The following is a 15,696-nucleotide window of genomic DNA, read 5'->3' on the forward strand; positions in this document are numbered from 1 at the left end:
TGCAAGTATATGTCGATGACATTATTTTTGGTGCAACTAACAATGTTCTTTATAAGTACTTTTTCGATTTGATGACTTTGAATTTGAAATGAGTATGATGGGAGAACTTGGATTCTTTCTTGGTCTTCAAATCAAACAATGTGAGAATGGAACGATGATTCACCAACAAAAGTACTTAAAGGAAATGCTAAGTAAGTTTGGGTTGACTAATTCTAATCCTATGCCTACACCAATGGTGTCTAAGGTCAAGCTTGACAAAGACGAAAACGGTAAGAGCGTTAGTGAAAAGGTATATCGAGGTATGATCGGTTCCTTACTTTACTTAACCGCTAGTCGACCCGACATACAATTTAGTGTGTGTGCTTGTGCCCGTTTCCAAGCAAATCCTAAAGAATCTCATTTCAAAGCCGTCAAACGGATTTTTAGGTATTTGATTGGAACACAAGGGCTATATCTTTGGTACCCAACTCACTACGAACTTGATCTTGTAGGTTTTTCGGATGCGGACTATGCCGGTGACACATTGGATAGGAAAAGCACTTCGGGCATTGCTACCTTCCTAGGACCGTGTCTCATTTCATGGGCTTCGAAGAAACAAAACACCGTTGCATTGTCCACGGCCGAAAGCGAATATGTGAGTGCCGCTCTATGTTGTGCACAAATTCTTTGGGTACGTCAACAATTGCATGATTATGGCCTTACTTTCGAGACTACCCCTATTTTTTGTGACAACACTAGTGCAATTAACATATCAAAGAATCCTATACAACACTCACGAACTAAACACATCGACATACGACATCATTTTCTACGTGATCAAGTTGAGAAAGGTCATATTTGTCTAAGCTTTTGTAAAACGGAAAATCAAATTGCGGACATTCTTACAAAACCGTTAGAAAGAGAACAATTCGAAAGACTTCGGTCGGAAATTGGTTTATTGGGTGACATACCGCTAAATTAAATTGCGTTTTCCAATGATTGATTAGAGGGAGGAATTACATGTGATTAAATATTAGTTAATATGGTAGAATGCATGCAAATATCGAACAAATATAACTGACAAACGTATGAGTGCACTTGAGTTATTTTTGCATTGAGCTTCCAAATCACTTTATGTCCCATCATGCTTAAAAGCCAACACCCTAGCCTCACATTATCAACACTCAACCGTCCCTTCACCTAGATTAATTACACCAACCTCTCATTTATATTCATGCTTCCACTAACACCTTCTATTACCCACTAAAGAAAAACAACCCTCACCTTTTTCGGTTTCCCAAAAACCGTCAAAAACCTCTTCCCTTCCACTCTCTTCAAAATGCCTCCAAAGTTTTCAAAAGAAGTTCTTCAACTCAGAGATACATTTAACCCAAAATACATTGCCAAAAAGATGGCTCCCAAAACCGCTGCCAAACCAAATGAAATCATCTCTGCTACTGCCAAACCAACCGTTGCACGAAAGAAGACAACCGCCAAAAGGGGCGGTGGTCGTGGCAGAGGAGGAAGAAGTAGGAATCCTCCTATTTCTCTCCAATTATATGCTGAGGTGGACATTGACACCGATGAAGAAGACTACGGTTCTAAGGGAACCAAAAAGAATGAAGATATTCAAAAATCAAGTGATGTTGTCGAAACAAGTGAAAAGGGAGATCACTCAAGTGAGATGAAAGAGGGGGAACTTGTAGGAGAGAAATCAAAAGAGGGAAAAGAAAGTGAAGAAAAATCAGAGGGAAACAAAGAAAAAGAAAGTGAGGAAAAATCAGAGAAATCAAAAGAAAGTGAGGAAAAATCAGAAAAATTAAAAGAAAGTGAAGAAAAATTAGAGGGAGACAAAGAAAAGGAAAGTGAGGAAAAATCAAAAGAAAATCAAGGGGATTCAAAAGAAAAGGAGAAGAGTGACGATGAGAAAGATGTTGTTGAAGAGAATGATGATGATGTACTATTGAAAGATTTGGTGAGTGAAAGTTTAGAGAAGAATGAGATTGGTAACATTGATGCAACAGTGGCCTCCACTGTTGAAAAGGAAATCAGTTCCAATGCTGAAAAAATTGATGAAGAAATCGTTGATGTTGAGGATCATGATGATGCCACAGTGGTGTTTGATGATGGGCTTGACCCATTATTTTCAAAACCGGCATCAAGAACCCGATCCAAGCGAAAGATGCTCGAAATCTTTGGTGATGATGATGATGATGATGTGACGTCGGAGGCATCCTTTCCTAAACCCAAAGTCACTCAAAGAAAAAGGGGATCCGGGTCAAAAACCAAAGCAACCAAAAGGGCTCGTTATCATCGGGATTTGCCTAGTATAGATGAAAATGAGATCATTGAGAAGAAGGTTCCTCTCAACACATGCATGGATCTTGTTATTGCTCCCTTTGCCGAATCATTCAAGAATGACATCTTCAACCATCTTAATTCTCTCGATCTCCCGGAGGAGATCTTCAAGATATGTCACGGTACGCTGATTTGTTGCTTCCACAGTGGAAGACGTTATAAGAAATCTTGGTATGACACCTCTCCTGCTTTTAAATATTTCAAAGAGGCTATGTATGCACAGGGTTGGGTGAATTTGTTGGACAAATATAGTCCCATGTACTTGTCCGAAATCATCCAATTCTATGCAACAGTCAAGGTAGATGTTGAATCTGGAACTCTCTCTGCCTTTATAAATCAGAAACCCTTTGTCCTAACAATCAACCAACTTGCTGCCCATCTGGATATTTGTGATGTCGGGCTTACCTCCTTCCCCAAACGTGATTGGGGTGAAATTGATGAGGTTACCTCTAGCCAGGTCATGAAGGTTCTTCGACCTCATGACAACGATGGCCCTACCAACATATATGCCTTTGAATTAACCGCACCCATCCGGTTCATCTTCAACCTGGTTTTTCGTAAACTTGTCCCTTCCAACAATAGCCGTGGGAGATGTTCTCTCCTTGACATGCTCCTGATTCATCACATTGTCAAGCACAAACCCATTAACCTTCCTCGCCTTATGTTTCACCGAATTCTTGAGATGTCCACTGAGTTCCAAAACGGCAACTTTGACAAAAATGTCGTGGTCCCTTATGGTATGTGGCTCTCGATCATCTTTATGAGGGAGGGATTAGTATTGAAAGGAAGCCCTGCAATTGAGAAATTAACTGATGAAATGACACCGGGCCTTCTTTCTCGGATGAACTTAGAGATTAAGAATGACAAATTGGAAAAGAAGAATCAGTCGGGTTCTACATTGGGTTCTACCATTGAAAGCAATGTTGTCAGGATCGGGATTCTACTTTGGATCGATGGGAAGGGTAGGATCGAATCGGTAGAATCGGATCGTAGAATCGCAAGATTCTACAAACTCACTAAATATAATTTTTTATTTGGTAAAAACATATAATTGAAAATCAAAACACTTATTTATTCATAAAATATTGGTAACTAATGATTTTAGTATCATTTTATGAACAACTTACACGAAATTTGGGTTTTACAGTTTTATTATATAAAAATATATATTAATTTTTTTTATTATGGAATCGGATCGAGGATCGTAAAATCTTAGGATCGTATTATGATCTCACCTCTAGAAATTTCAAACTAATAGGATCGTAAGATTCTACAACTATGATAGAATCGTAGGATGCAGGATCGGTCAGACATTTTTGGATCGTAAAATCGTAGAATCGTTGGATCGAATCGCGATTCTGACAACAATGGTTGAAAGGGTGTGGTACTAGCCAAGTTGGATGAGCTCCTTGGGATTGTGAATCGGCTGGTCAAAGAACAGGGCAAGTTGAGGGATGAAGTTGGTGATCTTCGCACTATGAATGAAGATCTCTTCTTGAACGTCTTCAGAATGCCTCCTAAACTCATGCCTCTTTAACCCGTCTCTCCTCTTGAACTTTGGCTCTTTGTTTTAAGACACTCTCTTGCACCTTCGGTTGTTTTTATCTTGCTTGAACTATTTGCGTGTGTTTTAATCGTGTTGCTTGCCTTTTGGACATGTTTTCTCCTCCTTTGACGATGTCAAGAGGGGGAAGTAGTTTAATTATGCCATGTGTGATCTTCTAACTCTTAGGCTAACGTCCACCTTAATTATGTCTTAGCTTCCATGATTAGAAGTTTTACTTTGGCCAAGCATGTTGCACCTTTCGACTACCTTGATCATGTTTATTAATTATATTTATGTTGAAATTGACCAAAGACCGACTAACCATGGGCTAAGGGGGAATATCACACAAGTTTGGACTTGTCATCATCAAAGGGGGAATTTGTTAGAACACATTAGATTGATGATGCCAAGTCCCCTTGTTATTTGATTGTTTGCTCTTAGTTGAAACAATTAGTGAATGAAGCAATCAAATGGACTGTCAACAATGATTCAAGATGATCAAGCCAATCAAGGAAGTCAAGACAATGATACTTTCCAAAGCCATAGTCGATATATGTAAGAGTAAGTGTAACATTCTCATTTAAGTCAAGTAATAGCAAAACCATGCAACGGTACGATGTACCGTGGTTTCTGGTACTATCATACGGAGGAGTTTTCGTCCAAATGTTTTTAAGTGTCAAAACTTTGCAAACTTTAAACCTTAAACATTTGAATTTTCAGAAACTTGAAAACAATCTGAAATTTTGGAGTCACAAGCCCACTTGACTAAGCCTCTAGATTTGTGCAAACACCTTTTACCAAAATGGCAAAGAAGACTTGTCAAACTTCTAAAGTAAGAAAGGCTTTTTGCCATTTCGGTAAATTGTCACATGTTGAGTGTAGAAGCTTAAGTTTTCTGATTTCTTAAGCCCCAAGCCTATAAGTCTAACACTTACCATCACTCAAAGCTATCATTTATATATTGGATTTAATTCTTCAAAGTGTACTTACCTAAGACTAAATCCACTATAAATAGAGTGTCTTAGTCACATTTATTTTTCAAGACTTCCAAAGCATTTATTGTAAAACCTTGCAAATCATTTGTGCATTGAAAGCTTTGTTCTTCAAGTATTTGCAAAACGTTTTTCTGATTTTAAGTCTTCAAAATTGTTTTCGAAAAAGCTGTAAAACCTCCAAGTATCAGTTCGCTGTACTGTGACATGATGAGTTTGTTCCATGATTCTCGTGTTAGATCTTCATTGTAATCTCCATGTTCATTTAAGTGAACTCTTGAGATTCAAGATTCTGTAACACCTTGAGATAGAACCCATAAACTCTTGAAGCGGAGTAGCTTTAAGTTTGAGTGCAACCGGAGTAGGTTGGCGAGTTATTTTCATTGTAAGGGGTTTAGTAAGTTTGAGTAAATTTCTAAACAAGCAATAAAATAACGGTCGGACGTAGGCCTCGGAGTAGAGGCTGAACCAATTTTTAAAATGTCGTTTGTTTGTTCATTTACTTTTACGTTCTTCCACTTTGCTATTTCTCGCATGTACCTAATCAAGTTCTGTGTCACAGTCACCTATACCGTGACATAGAAATGCTGTACCTTCTTGTGAACTTACCTTCAATTAAGTTTCTCAAGTCTTGTACTTCTTTATTCTTAGCTTAAAGTAGTTAATTAACTAAGTTAAGAATAAAATTTTTAAAAGGTACACCTAATTCACCCCCTCCCCCTCTTAGGTGTTAATCGTTCTTAACTCTTCACAAACTTTTAAGATTGGGGACATCCAACGACCAAATTTGATCATCAAAACAATTTTCTTCCATAAAAACAAGAGATAATTTATGAATGTTTGGAGCAGTAAATCTCAGCTTGTTTGTAGCAGGTTGCTTAATATGGAGTTCCTGTAAGGAAGGGCATCCACAAATTAATTGTTGGAAGGCCTCCTCACGCATATCGATATGGAAAAGTATAAGCTTCTTTAGAGATCCCAAGTTCACTGGAAATTGGAGAAAGATTTGGCAGTAACAGAGTTCAAGTGTAACAAGTGATTGACTTGTGAAATTTGGAAAGTCAAAAAAAACATCAGAGATATTAATTTCCTTTGCTTGTTTATCCAAAGCAAACTTCAACCACATTCTTATATCATCACCAGCCTCCCTTCTTACGTCCACATAAAACTCCCCTAAAAGAAGATAAAATTTAGGGTTATTTGACGGGAATAATCCAAACTATGCCTCCTCTTCTCATATTAATCCATACTAACGTTTAACTGGGAAAAACCTGAACTATGCCTTCATTTATCTTTCACTGAACCCGACCTAATTTTTACCTATTATAACAGGTAAGGCATCAGGTCATAATACAGTGGGGCCCTTTTTATTGTTCTTCTTCCATTAATCTGCCCAGAAAACCCAAGTTAATTTATAACTTGCCCCAAATTAAAAACCAAGAAATCCCAAATCAATTTTTACATGTTCTTATTCTAACTCATTTCAATAGTAATCAAAACCCAAAAACCAATCAAACATTATAATCCTTAAACTCCAGAAAACACACTAATCAAATGTCACCAACCATCAGCACTCTACCACCATCAGCACCATCATGAAGCACCACATCTACCTCTACAACGACACCACCATCCAACAACGACTGAACCACCAAGCACCGAACACCTAAAAAAACCACCTCCTGACCTAGAACTACAACGTCATTAATTGGCGATGGTACACCGGCATCGTGGAGGAGATGAGGTTGGCTGAGAAGGAACGTGACACGGAAAGGGAAGAAAGGAGGGAAGTGGTTGTCGGTTGATGGTTGGGTTAGTGGTGGCGGGGGTGTTGCGGTGGTTGGATGGGTTGATTGTTGTAAATAGAAATATGATGAAAATATTTGGAAAAAGTGAAAATAAATAAAAGGATTCACTAAATCTTTTGCAGATGAAGAAAGTTAGTTGAGATCTTTTAAGAGTGGAGTTAGTTTGGTTGGTGTCAAGTTTCAGAAACTGAAAAGCTGAAGTTTGTTTCAACAAATTGGAAGAGGTTAAAGTGGGCGAAGGAGAGAGATGACTTATGGATTAATGATTTTAGTTTTTTTTTTTCCTAACTATGACCTGATCAATCGGTAGATGGTTACCCGGTGCATATTGAGAAAAATGAGGGTATAGTTAAGATTATTCTGAGTTAAAGTATTGTATGGATTAATATGAGAAGGGGAGATATACTTTGGATTATTGGCATGAAATAACCCTAAAATTTATCAATGGAGGGTCTTTTGTGAAGCATCAACACATTGCGAACAAAAATGTTGAACCGTACAACATTAAACCTTTTATCAACAAAACCCATCTTATTAAGGAATCCTTCAATGTCAAAGTTAAGAGTATGAACCAAAGTCCAAAGATTTCCAAATGGACGAATCAACATTGTTCTAACAGCATCAAATGTCGGCATACAGGAAAGAATGTGAACAAGGACTTCATCTGGCATTTCACTCAACCTATCTGAAGAACACTCATGCTTTTGGGGTTTCATAGTTTCCAAGTGATTACCTAAAAATAATATAAAACAGAAACTATAGAAATTACAAGAGAACTAAATTATCGATTAAGACTAAAAATCACCAGCACAAGCATCCACTTAAAGGCGGCCTGTACATGTACATGAACAATTAATCCGTCCCAATCATTTTTTTACTTTTGTATTCTTTGTGAGCGGTATTTTAATTAAAGGTAAACAAATGATTTGGACAAACGGAGTAATAATGAGGAGTTGAGCACTTCACTCCAATTGTTTACCTAAAACTACTCCCTCCAACAATTTATATGTGAATCTCTACTCAAATGATCGATCGAGACGGAAAGAGTAATATAAAACAACCCCATCCAACAATTTGTTTACCTAAACTATTTATAAGACCACTCTCCCCAACAATTTGTTTACCTAAGCAAATGATGGAGACGGAAAGAGTAATAAAAAAGAACACTTGAAACGAACAATAGAAGTACAATCTCAGATTAATTTTAATTAAAAATGCTAAATTGAAATTACCGAATCGTAAAGTTGGGATTGAGCACGGTGGTGAGTGGTGAGTGGTGAGTGGTGAGTGGTGAGCAACAGGACTCCGGATAATTTAGAGAGATGTTTTGGTAAAGAAGCAAATTGGAATTAGAATGGTTTGAGTTGAGAGTTTTGGTCAAGTCCGGATCCTCGGTTTCATCTTCATTTGTCACAAAAGCATAAATTGTTGCAGCTGATTTTACTATAAACGGATATATAGCTAAAGATGAGTCAAATAGCTTGAAAGTGGTGATATTTTTTACCCCTAATACCCCATTTAATGTTTCTCTCATTAAAAATGTGGTATTATATTTGGTCTGTCTTTAGTTGTAGACGGATATGTGTCGTCTATAATGAGAGATTTTGTGAAATTGTTGTATTTCATTGTATTTTCATCTGACTCATAAGTATAAGAGTAAAATAGTTTAGATCCATATATAACCCATGCGAGCTATATACAGAGGTTTAACTATCTAATGGGGAACATTTGGGAACATTTTTCGACTAAAAAGACAGCTTCTTGCACGCATTAAAGGCTGTCAACAGCATCTATCAATCCGTCGAACAAGCAATTTAATTAAACTTGAAGCAAATCTTCGGAAAGAATTGGATGAGATTTTGGAGCGAGAAGAAATTCTGTGGTACCAAAAGTCCAGAGTCGAGTTTCTTAAGGATGGGGATCGAAATACCTCTTATTTCCATGTGAGCACACTGGTTCGGAGATGGAGGAACCGTATCACCTCGCTCAAAAATGATCAGGATGTTTGGGTTAGTGATCCGGATGAAGTAAAGCAGCTAGCTGTTGAGTATTATAAAAAACTATATACGGATGATACGCCTCATGATGCCAGTTCTAATGTTCCTTATGATCTTTTCCAAGAATTCAATAACGAGCAATGGGATTGGATTACACGTTATTATTCCACTGCTGAAATAGAAAAGGTCATATTTCAAATGGGTTCGCTTAAAGCCCCTGGACCCGACGGATTTCAAGCACTCTTTTACCAAAAACATTGGGACACGGTGAGAAATGATGTTTGCGCCATGGCTATGAAGGCTTTGGAAGGTAAGGGACTGCCAACCGGGATTAATGATACTCATATCGTTCTTATTCCGAAAGTTACAGGACCGGAGTATATTTCTCAATTTAGACCCATTAGTCTATGCAACGTGGTTTATAAAATCGTTAGCAAAGTCATTGCAAATAGAATTAAGAAAGTCTTACCCTTTCGTATTTCTGAAAACCAAAGTGGCTTCGTTCCCGGAAGGCAAATCTCTGATAATATAGTAGTGTTCCAGGAGACTATTCATACTATGAAGAAAAAAAGAGGAAATAAAGGGCTCATGGCTATAAAGATTGATTTGGAAAAAGCTTATGACAGGCTTAAATGGGACTTTATTCGAGATACTTTACTTGATATGCACTTCCCGACTCTAATGGTCGATACCATCATGGAGTGTGTTACTTCTACTACAATGCAAATTTTATGGAATGGCGAGCCATCTGAAAAATTCAAGCCCACTAGAGGAGTACGACAAGGAGATCCTCTTTCCTCGTACTTGTTCGTTATGTGTCTCGAGAAACTACAACAAGCTATAGATGTCGAGGTACGGGATAAGAACTGGAAGCCGATCCCTATTTGCAAAGATGGTCCATTAATATCAAATCTCTTTTTTGCGGACGATATGGTTCTCTTTGCGGAGGCAAATATTACTCAAGCACAGGTTATTAAAGAAGTTTTGGATCATTTCTGTCGAGCCTCAGGCGAAAAGGTAAGCACAGCTAAATCAAAGATCTTTTTTTCTTCTAATACTACTGGGAATGATCAGGAGGATATTTCAAGTCTGTTGGGCTTTGATATTACGGATGACCTGGGAACTTATCTTGGTGTTCCGACCATTAATGGGCGAGTTACCCGTGCCACTTTTGCCCATTTAGAAGAAAAATTTAATAAGCGTTTAGCGGGATGGCAGACCAAACATCTATCCCTTGCCGGCCGTGCTACTCTAGTCCAGTCTACGCTCTCTACCCTAGCCAATTATAATATGCAAACGGCGAAAATTCCGAGGTCCGTTTGTGACTCTCTAGACAGGAAAACACGTAGGTTCTTATGGGGTGGAGATGAAGAGAAGAGGAAAGTCCATTTGATCTCATGGGAAACTATACAGAGGCCGAAAAACGCAGGAGGGCTCGGTATAAGATCAGCACGTCAATCCAATGCCGCCTTTCTAACCAAATTGGGATGGCGGGTTCTGACAGAACCGTCTAGTCTATGGGCTAGGGTGCTTCGTACTAAATATTGTAATGGTAGATGTGACGTCAATATGTTCCAACCCCGTCCAAATATGTCAAATGTGTGGGCCGGGATTACATCTCAAGCAAAAATTCTACAGGAAGGTGCCATGGTCGCAGTAGGTAATGGTCGTACAACTCTTTTTTGGGACCATGCTTGGGTCGACGAAGGATGTCTAGCTGATAAAGCTATCCTAAATATTCCGGAATCCATCTTAGGAGCAACCGTTAGCGATATGTGGGATGTTATGACGGGATGGAAATGGGATCTTTTTTCCAATTACCTTCCAAGAGAGGAATTACTTAAAATTGAGGCTTATTCGCTAGCAACCGAGCCCTACATCGAGGATGCTCTGTTCTGGGGTGGTACTCCCTCTGGAAAATTTTCTATCAAGTCCGCTCTCGTGTTTATGCGTGCCGATGAAACTCCACCTGCACCTGCTACGGTTGATTGGCATTTAATATGGAAGCTCCCCGTTCAACAGCGCATCCGTATGTTCATTTGGCTCTCATCCCATAACCGTATCATGTGTAATTATAATCGAGTTCGTCGTGGATTGTCTGACGACCCTTTGTGCCCTAGATGTTTAACTGAAGATGAAACAACGGACCACTTATTACGCTCATGTCCCTTCTCCACCGAATTATGGATGCAATTAGGAATGCCGTTAGCGTATGATTCTTTCTTTTATAGCTCGTTTACTAGGTGGGTTTCGGATAATGTGCGAAATACCTCTGCCATTGCCTCCAATGACTGGCCTATGAAATTTGCTATAGTATGTTGGTGGATATGGAAATGGAGAAACAATGTCGTCTTTGGTTGTGGAATTGAAAATCCGACTGATCCCGTTCGGTTTCTTCTTCAACAATTCGACACCTCTAAAAATGCCTTTGATCCCTTCTCTCTGTTTAGCAGTTCTCCTGGTACGGCTTATGAGGAAATTCTTGTAAGATGGCATCCCCCTCCTTTCGGTTGGTTTATTCTCAACACTGACGGTGCGTCTAAAGGTAATCCGGGCCCTGCTGGTTGTGGAGGAATTATTCGCGACGACACGGGTAATTTCGTTTCTGCTTATTTGTTCTCTTGTGGTGTATGTAATTCTATGAGAGCGGAGATGAGAGCTCTTCTAGCCGGATTGGAACACGCTCGCAGCCTCCGTATCACGAAGCTACTCGTATACATGGATAATAGTACCTGTGTGGATTTCTTTCAAAAAGATCATTTTGCTAAGTCATGGACTACGTCCTTTAGTCCAACAATGCAAAGAGTTAATCAAGCTTGGTGGGTGGTCCGTGAAAATTGATCACTCGTATAGAGAAGCCAACCGTCTTTCGATTGATTGGCTAGCGAACGAAGGCGTCACTTCAGCTCCATCAGTTACCGTCTTGTCCGTTCCACCTCATAATCTACGCTCAATTCTTCGTGAGGATGTCTTAGGTGTTTCTTTATCTCGTATCGTAGCTAGTTAGTTCGGGGCTTTTGCCCCTCTTATGTACCAAAAAAAAAAAAAAAAAAAAAAAAACTATCTAATGGGGAAATATAGCAAATCACCCACATAAGTTTGATACCATGTACAAATGTATAATCAAGCCCTTAACTTATAAATGTAGCAAACCAACTCCATAAGTTTCTCTTAATGTGCAATTAGCCACATATCTTATTTTTAATAATAAAATTTGCTAATTAAATATTTTACTATTATTGAAAATCAAAATTAGTGATTAGATTTTAATCCTAAATTCTTGTTTATTAAAAAACATGTTCGAATATTTTTTTTTTTTATTTTGGTGAAAAATGTTCCTAATATGAGAATTGTTAATGATGTTACGATGAAAAATTACATGACCAAATTTTTGTTTATATTAAAAGGATAAATTGATAACTTATACCTCGTATAATACCATTTTTCAAATTTTATACCTAGGATAACTTTTTTCCAAAACTTATACCTAAAGTCCCAAATTCTTCCAAACTTAATACCAAATTACATTTCCGGTAAAAAAAATGACAAAAGACCGTTTTGCCCTTACTTTATCCAACCACTTTAATCATCTCGCAGGACTCGCACTATTCGCCATAATTCAAAACAATTTATATTTATATGACCATTTTAAGAGTATAACCCATCAACATTCACGGCCACATTCTTATCGGCGACCTCCTGCCACCCCGCCAGAGGTGACTTCCCTCATCCAATCGAGGCTTGACGGCTTGTGGTGGTGGGTTTGTGAATGGTGGGTCAGATCTCGAGTTATTGGGCGTGCTTGTGGTGGTATTGGTGTTGGGCAATGCTTGTCGTGGTGGTTCTGGGTGGTGGGTCAACTCTAGTGTTGGTGATGGTGTTGGGGGATGCTGGTGGAGATAATAGGTAGTAATAATGCGTGTTGGGTGATGATGGTGGTATTAGATGGAGACGGTATTGGGCAACGGTGGTGGTGTTAGATGGAGGCGATGTACTGGGCGGTGATGGCAGCGGTGTAGAGTGGGGATGGCATTGGGCGACGATGGTGTTGGTGTTTGGGGGTGATGGTCGGATGTTGATTGAAACATTAATAAGAGAAGTTGATTAAGGGCAAATTTGGCAAACAACAACATATTTTATCGTTAAAACTTGATTTTAGCCGGAATCCGGTTATTTTATTTGCCGGAGGTGAAATTAGGCATTAAGTATGAAGGAAAATAGGAAATTAGGTACTCCGTATAAGTTTTGAAGAAAAGTTATCTTAGGTATAAGATTTAAAAGGTGGGGTTATAGTAGGTATAAATTATCAATTTACCCATATTAAAATTGGTTTGCATATTTCATTGAATATGTAGATGTTATATTTAACTATTTAAGAAATATATTTATAATAATTTTTATAATAGAAAACAATAAGTTTTAGTTATTAAAAAAATGGTAAAAAACTTGATTTGTGCTTAATTGCACATTTTTGAAAAGTTATAGGGCTAATTTGTTGCAATTGAAACTTAAGTGGCTGATTTTGCACATAGTTCATAAGTTATGGGGATAATTTGCTTCATCTTCGCATTCTAATGTATTACAAGTATAAATCCCGTGCAATGCATGAGCGGTATATATAAAGTTTTTATTTTTGTGGGATATTATTTATAGAATTTAAATCGACACCTCATTAATTGTAAATATTTCACTCCATTGTATTTTGATATGAAACAAAAAAAAGAATTTAAATAAAAAACTAATAAAAGATAATTGTATAAAATGTGTATTTTAATGAAAATATTTATTTACCATAAAACAAGAAATTTCATTTTATAAATTTTCTCCAATTAATTTAGTGCATTTTTTTCTTACGAAGCTAATAGTAAGTATGTGTCAAGTCATTTTCTAAATTAATAATTATTGCATTAGTAAAATATTTAGCAATTTATAATTTTATTTTAATAATTTTGAGTGTTATTTTAATGAAAAGATAAAATCATGTTTTCTAAAATTACTCTCTTATAAAAACGTTTTTCTAAAATTAGTCACTTAACTTACACTCTGATAAAAAATTACTCACTTAACGTACTACACTCTGATCAAAAATTATTTTAAATTAGAAATGATGGAATAATTCATCTTGTATAAGTGAGTAATTTTAGAAAAAAAATTATAAGGGAGATTTTAGAAAACTGAATTTTATAAGGGAATAATTTCTAATTTACATTGAGCATAAATCGTGAAAAAGAGTTGTAAATATCATAAAAGGATCATGTGTCATGAGATTCAGCTTAAGGTAGTGGGACATAACACGGGACACAAAAATTATATTGGACAAAAAATTTGTTCTTGTTTTGGGTTCGATAGTTCTACTAAGAGACAGTCTTTCAATAAATTTCTAAAAAAGTTAATTATAATTTGATACTCCCCTTGTCTCGATAATTTGTTTAAATATTTCATATTTGGGTGTTTTATTAATTTGTTTAACTTTGTATATTGAAAATGTTTTTGAAGGCTAAGTTGATCCAGTAGGAATTGAACCTACGAATTCGCTAATTATGAGTTGGGCGCTTTAACCATTCAACCGTGGATGCTTAGCGGGGATCGTCGTACATGGTGAATAACCAAATTCCAATTGAAATGAAATCTTTAGGATAAATCAATGTAATTTAGGAGGAATCAATGAAAGGACATTAATTCAAACTCTGGATTTTCGAATGGAGAGAGATTAAAAATTCTCACTATTTCTCATATTCATGGACCCAATTCAATTCAGTGGGATCTTTCATTCACATATATTTTCCCACCAAGAACGTTTTATAAAACTCTTTGACCCCCAAATTTGGAGTATCCTACTTTCACCTAATTCACGGGGTTCAACAAGAAACTGTTATTTCACGATCAAGGGTGTAATACTCTTTGTAGTAGTGTTCCTTCTATATCATATTAACAATCGAAATATGGTCGAAAGAAAAAATGCCTATTTGATAAGGCTTTTTCCTATACCTATGAGCTCCAATGGACCCATCCCCCTACTACTAAGAGAATAAAAATTCTCTTAGTTTTCCCTCCAAAAGACATCTAGCTAAATTATCTTTTCAATTAATATATTCTTATAATTAAGCTCTAATCTTTTTAATTAAAATTCATATTTATGATTTTTTCATTGAAATCCATAATTTATTATGCAAATCATTTCCATTTACATAAATATTATTTTTCACCAGTTACATTCTAAAATTACGCAAACCTGCTTCTTATGCAGTCTTTAACAATTATTGTCATCACTTACACCCTAAAATTACGTATATTTGTTTCTTATATTATCCTTTATCGGTTACACAGTAAATATTGTGTATATTTTAAAGGACGTAACAATTTTTATATTTTTTTTAATTAAAAATAAAAAATATTAGTCTAATTATTCGTAAATCGTCTTTTTAAGTGTGTGGTATACTATTTTTACCTCTTATTGTTATAAGGTTTATACGCATATTACATCACTTAATTGTAATTTAATGTCATAAATTAATTTCATGCAATGATATAGCATTATAGAGTTAATTTTTATAGTAAAGTAAAAATGGTTTAAGACAAAAATAACTTAACTTAAAATGAGTTTTGATGGTAATAAACTTTTATTTTCTACCTCTTACTAAGATTATATTAGTACATTATAACATTAAAGGTACAATTAATTTATGAAATTAATATAATGAGAATGTCTCTTTATAAAACAAAACTAAAAAATACCGTGCTGTAGCACGGGCATCTACACTAGTAAATGATACATTGAAAAAACCCTTTTAGTCTTCCAATATTAATAGGTTGATTGTTTCGCTCCTCTATCTTTCAAAAGAAAAAAATATTTCGGCGAGTTGTTTCCTGGATCCGAAAGAGAGTATGAAGAGTCTATTGATCCAAAATACTCAAGAGGGGGGGGGGGTGAATTGAGGATTTAAAACTTTTTAAAGCTTTTTCGATTGTGCGTATGTAATTGATTATTTAAAGTTTATTGGTTAAACTTTAACTAA

General features: G+C 36.5%; 1 protein-coding gene across 1 annotated transcript; it reads left to right on the forward strand.

Annotated features, from left to right (window-relative positions):
- The first annotated feature begins 301 nt into the window (after positions 1–301).
- LOC141635423 (secreted RxLR effector protein 161-like) lies at positions 302–961 on the forward strand. The gene has a single exon (XM_074446707.1). The coding sequence runs from the start codon at positions 302–304 to the stop codon at positions 959–961; it is 660 nt and encodes a 219-aa protein (XP_074302808.1).
- The last annotated feature ends 14,735 nt before the right edge of the window (positions 962–15,696 follow it).

Source organism: Silene latifolia, chromosome 2 (assembly GCF_048544455.1).
Source record: "Silene latifolia isolate original U9 population chromosome 2, ASM4854445v1, whole genome shotgun sequence".
Taxonomy (NCBI): Eukaryota; Viridiplantae; Streptophyta; class Magnoliopsida; order Caryophyllales; family Caryophyllaceae; genus Silene; species Silene latifolia.

Coding starts and splice junctions, on each gene's coding strand:
- LOC141635423 (XM_074446707.1), top strand. CDS start 302: ATGATCGGTTCCTTACTTTACTTAACCGCTAGTCGACCCGACATACAA.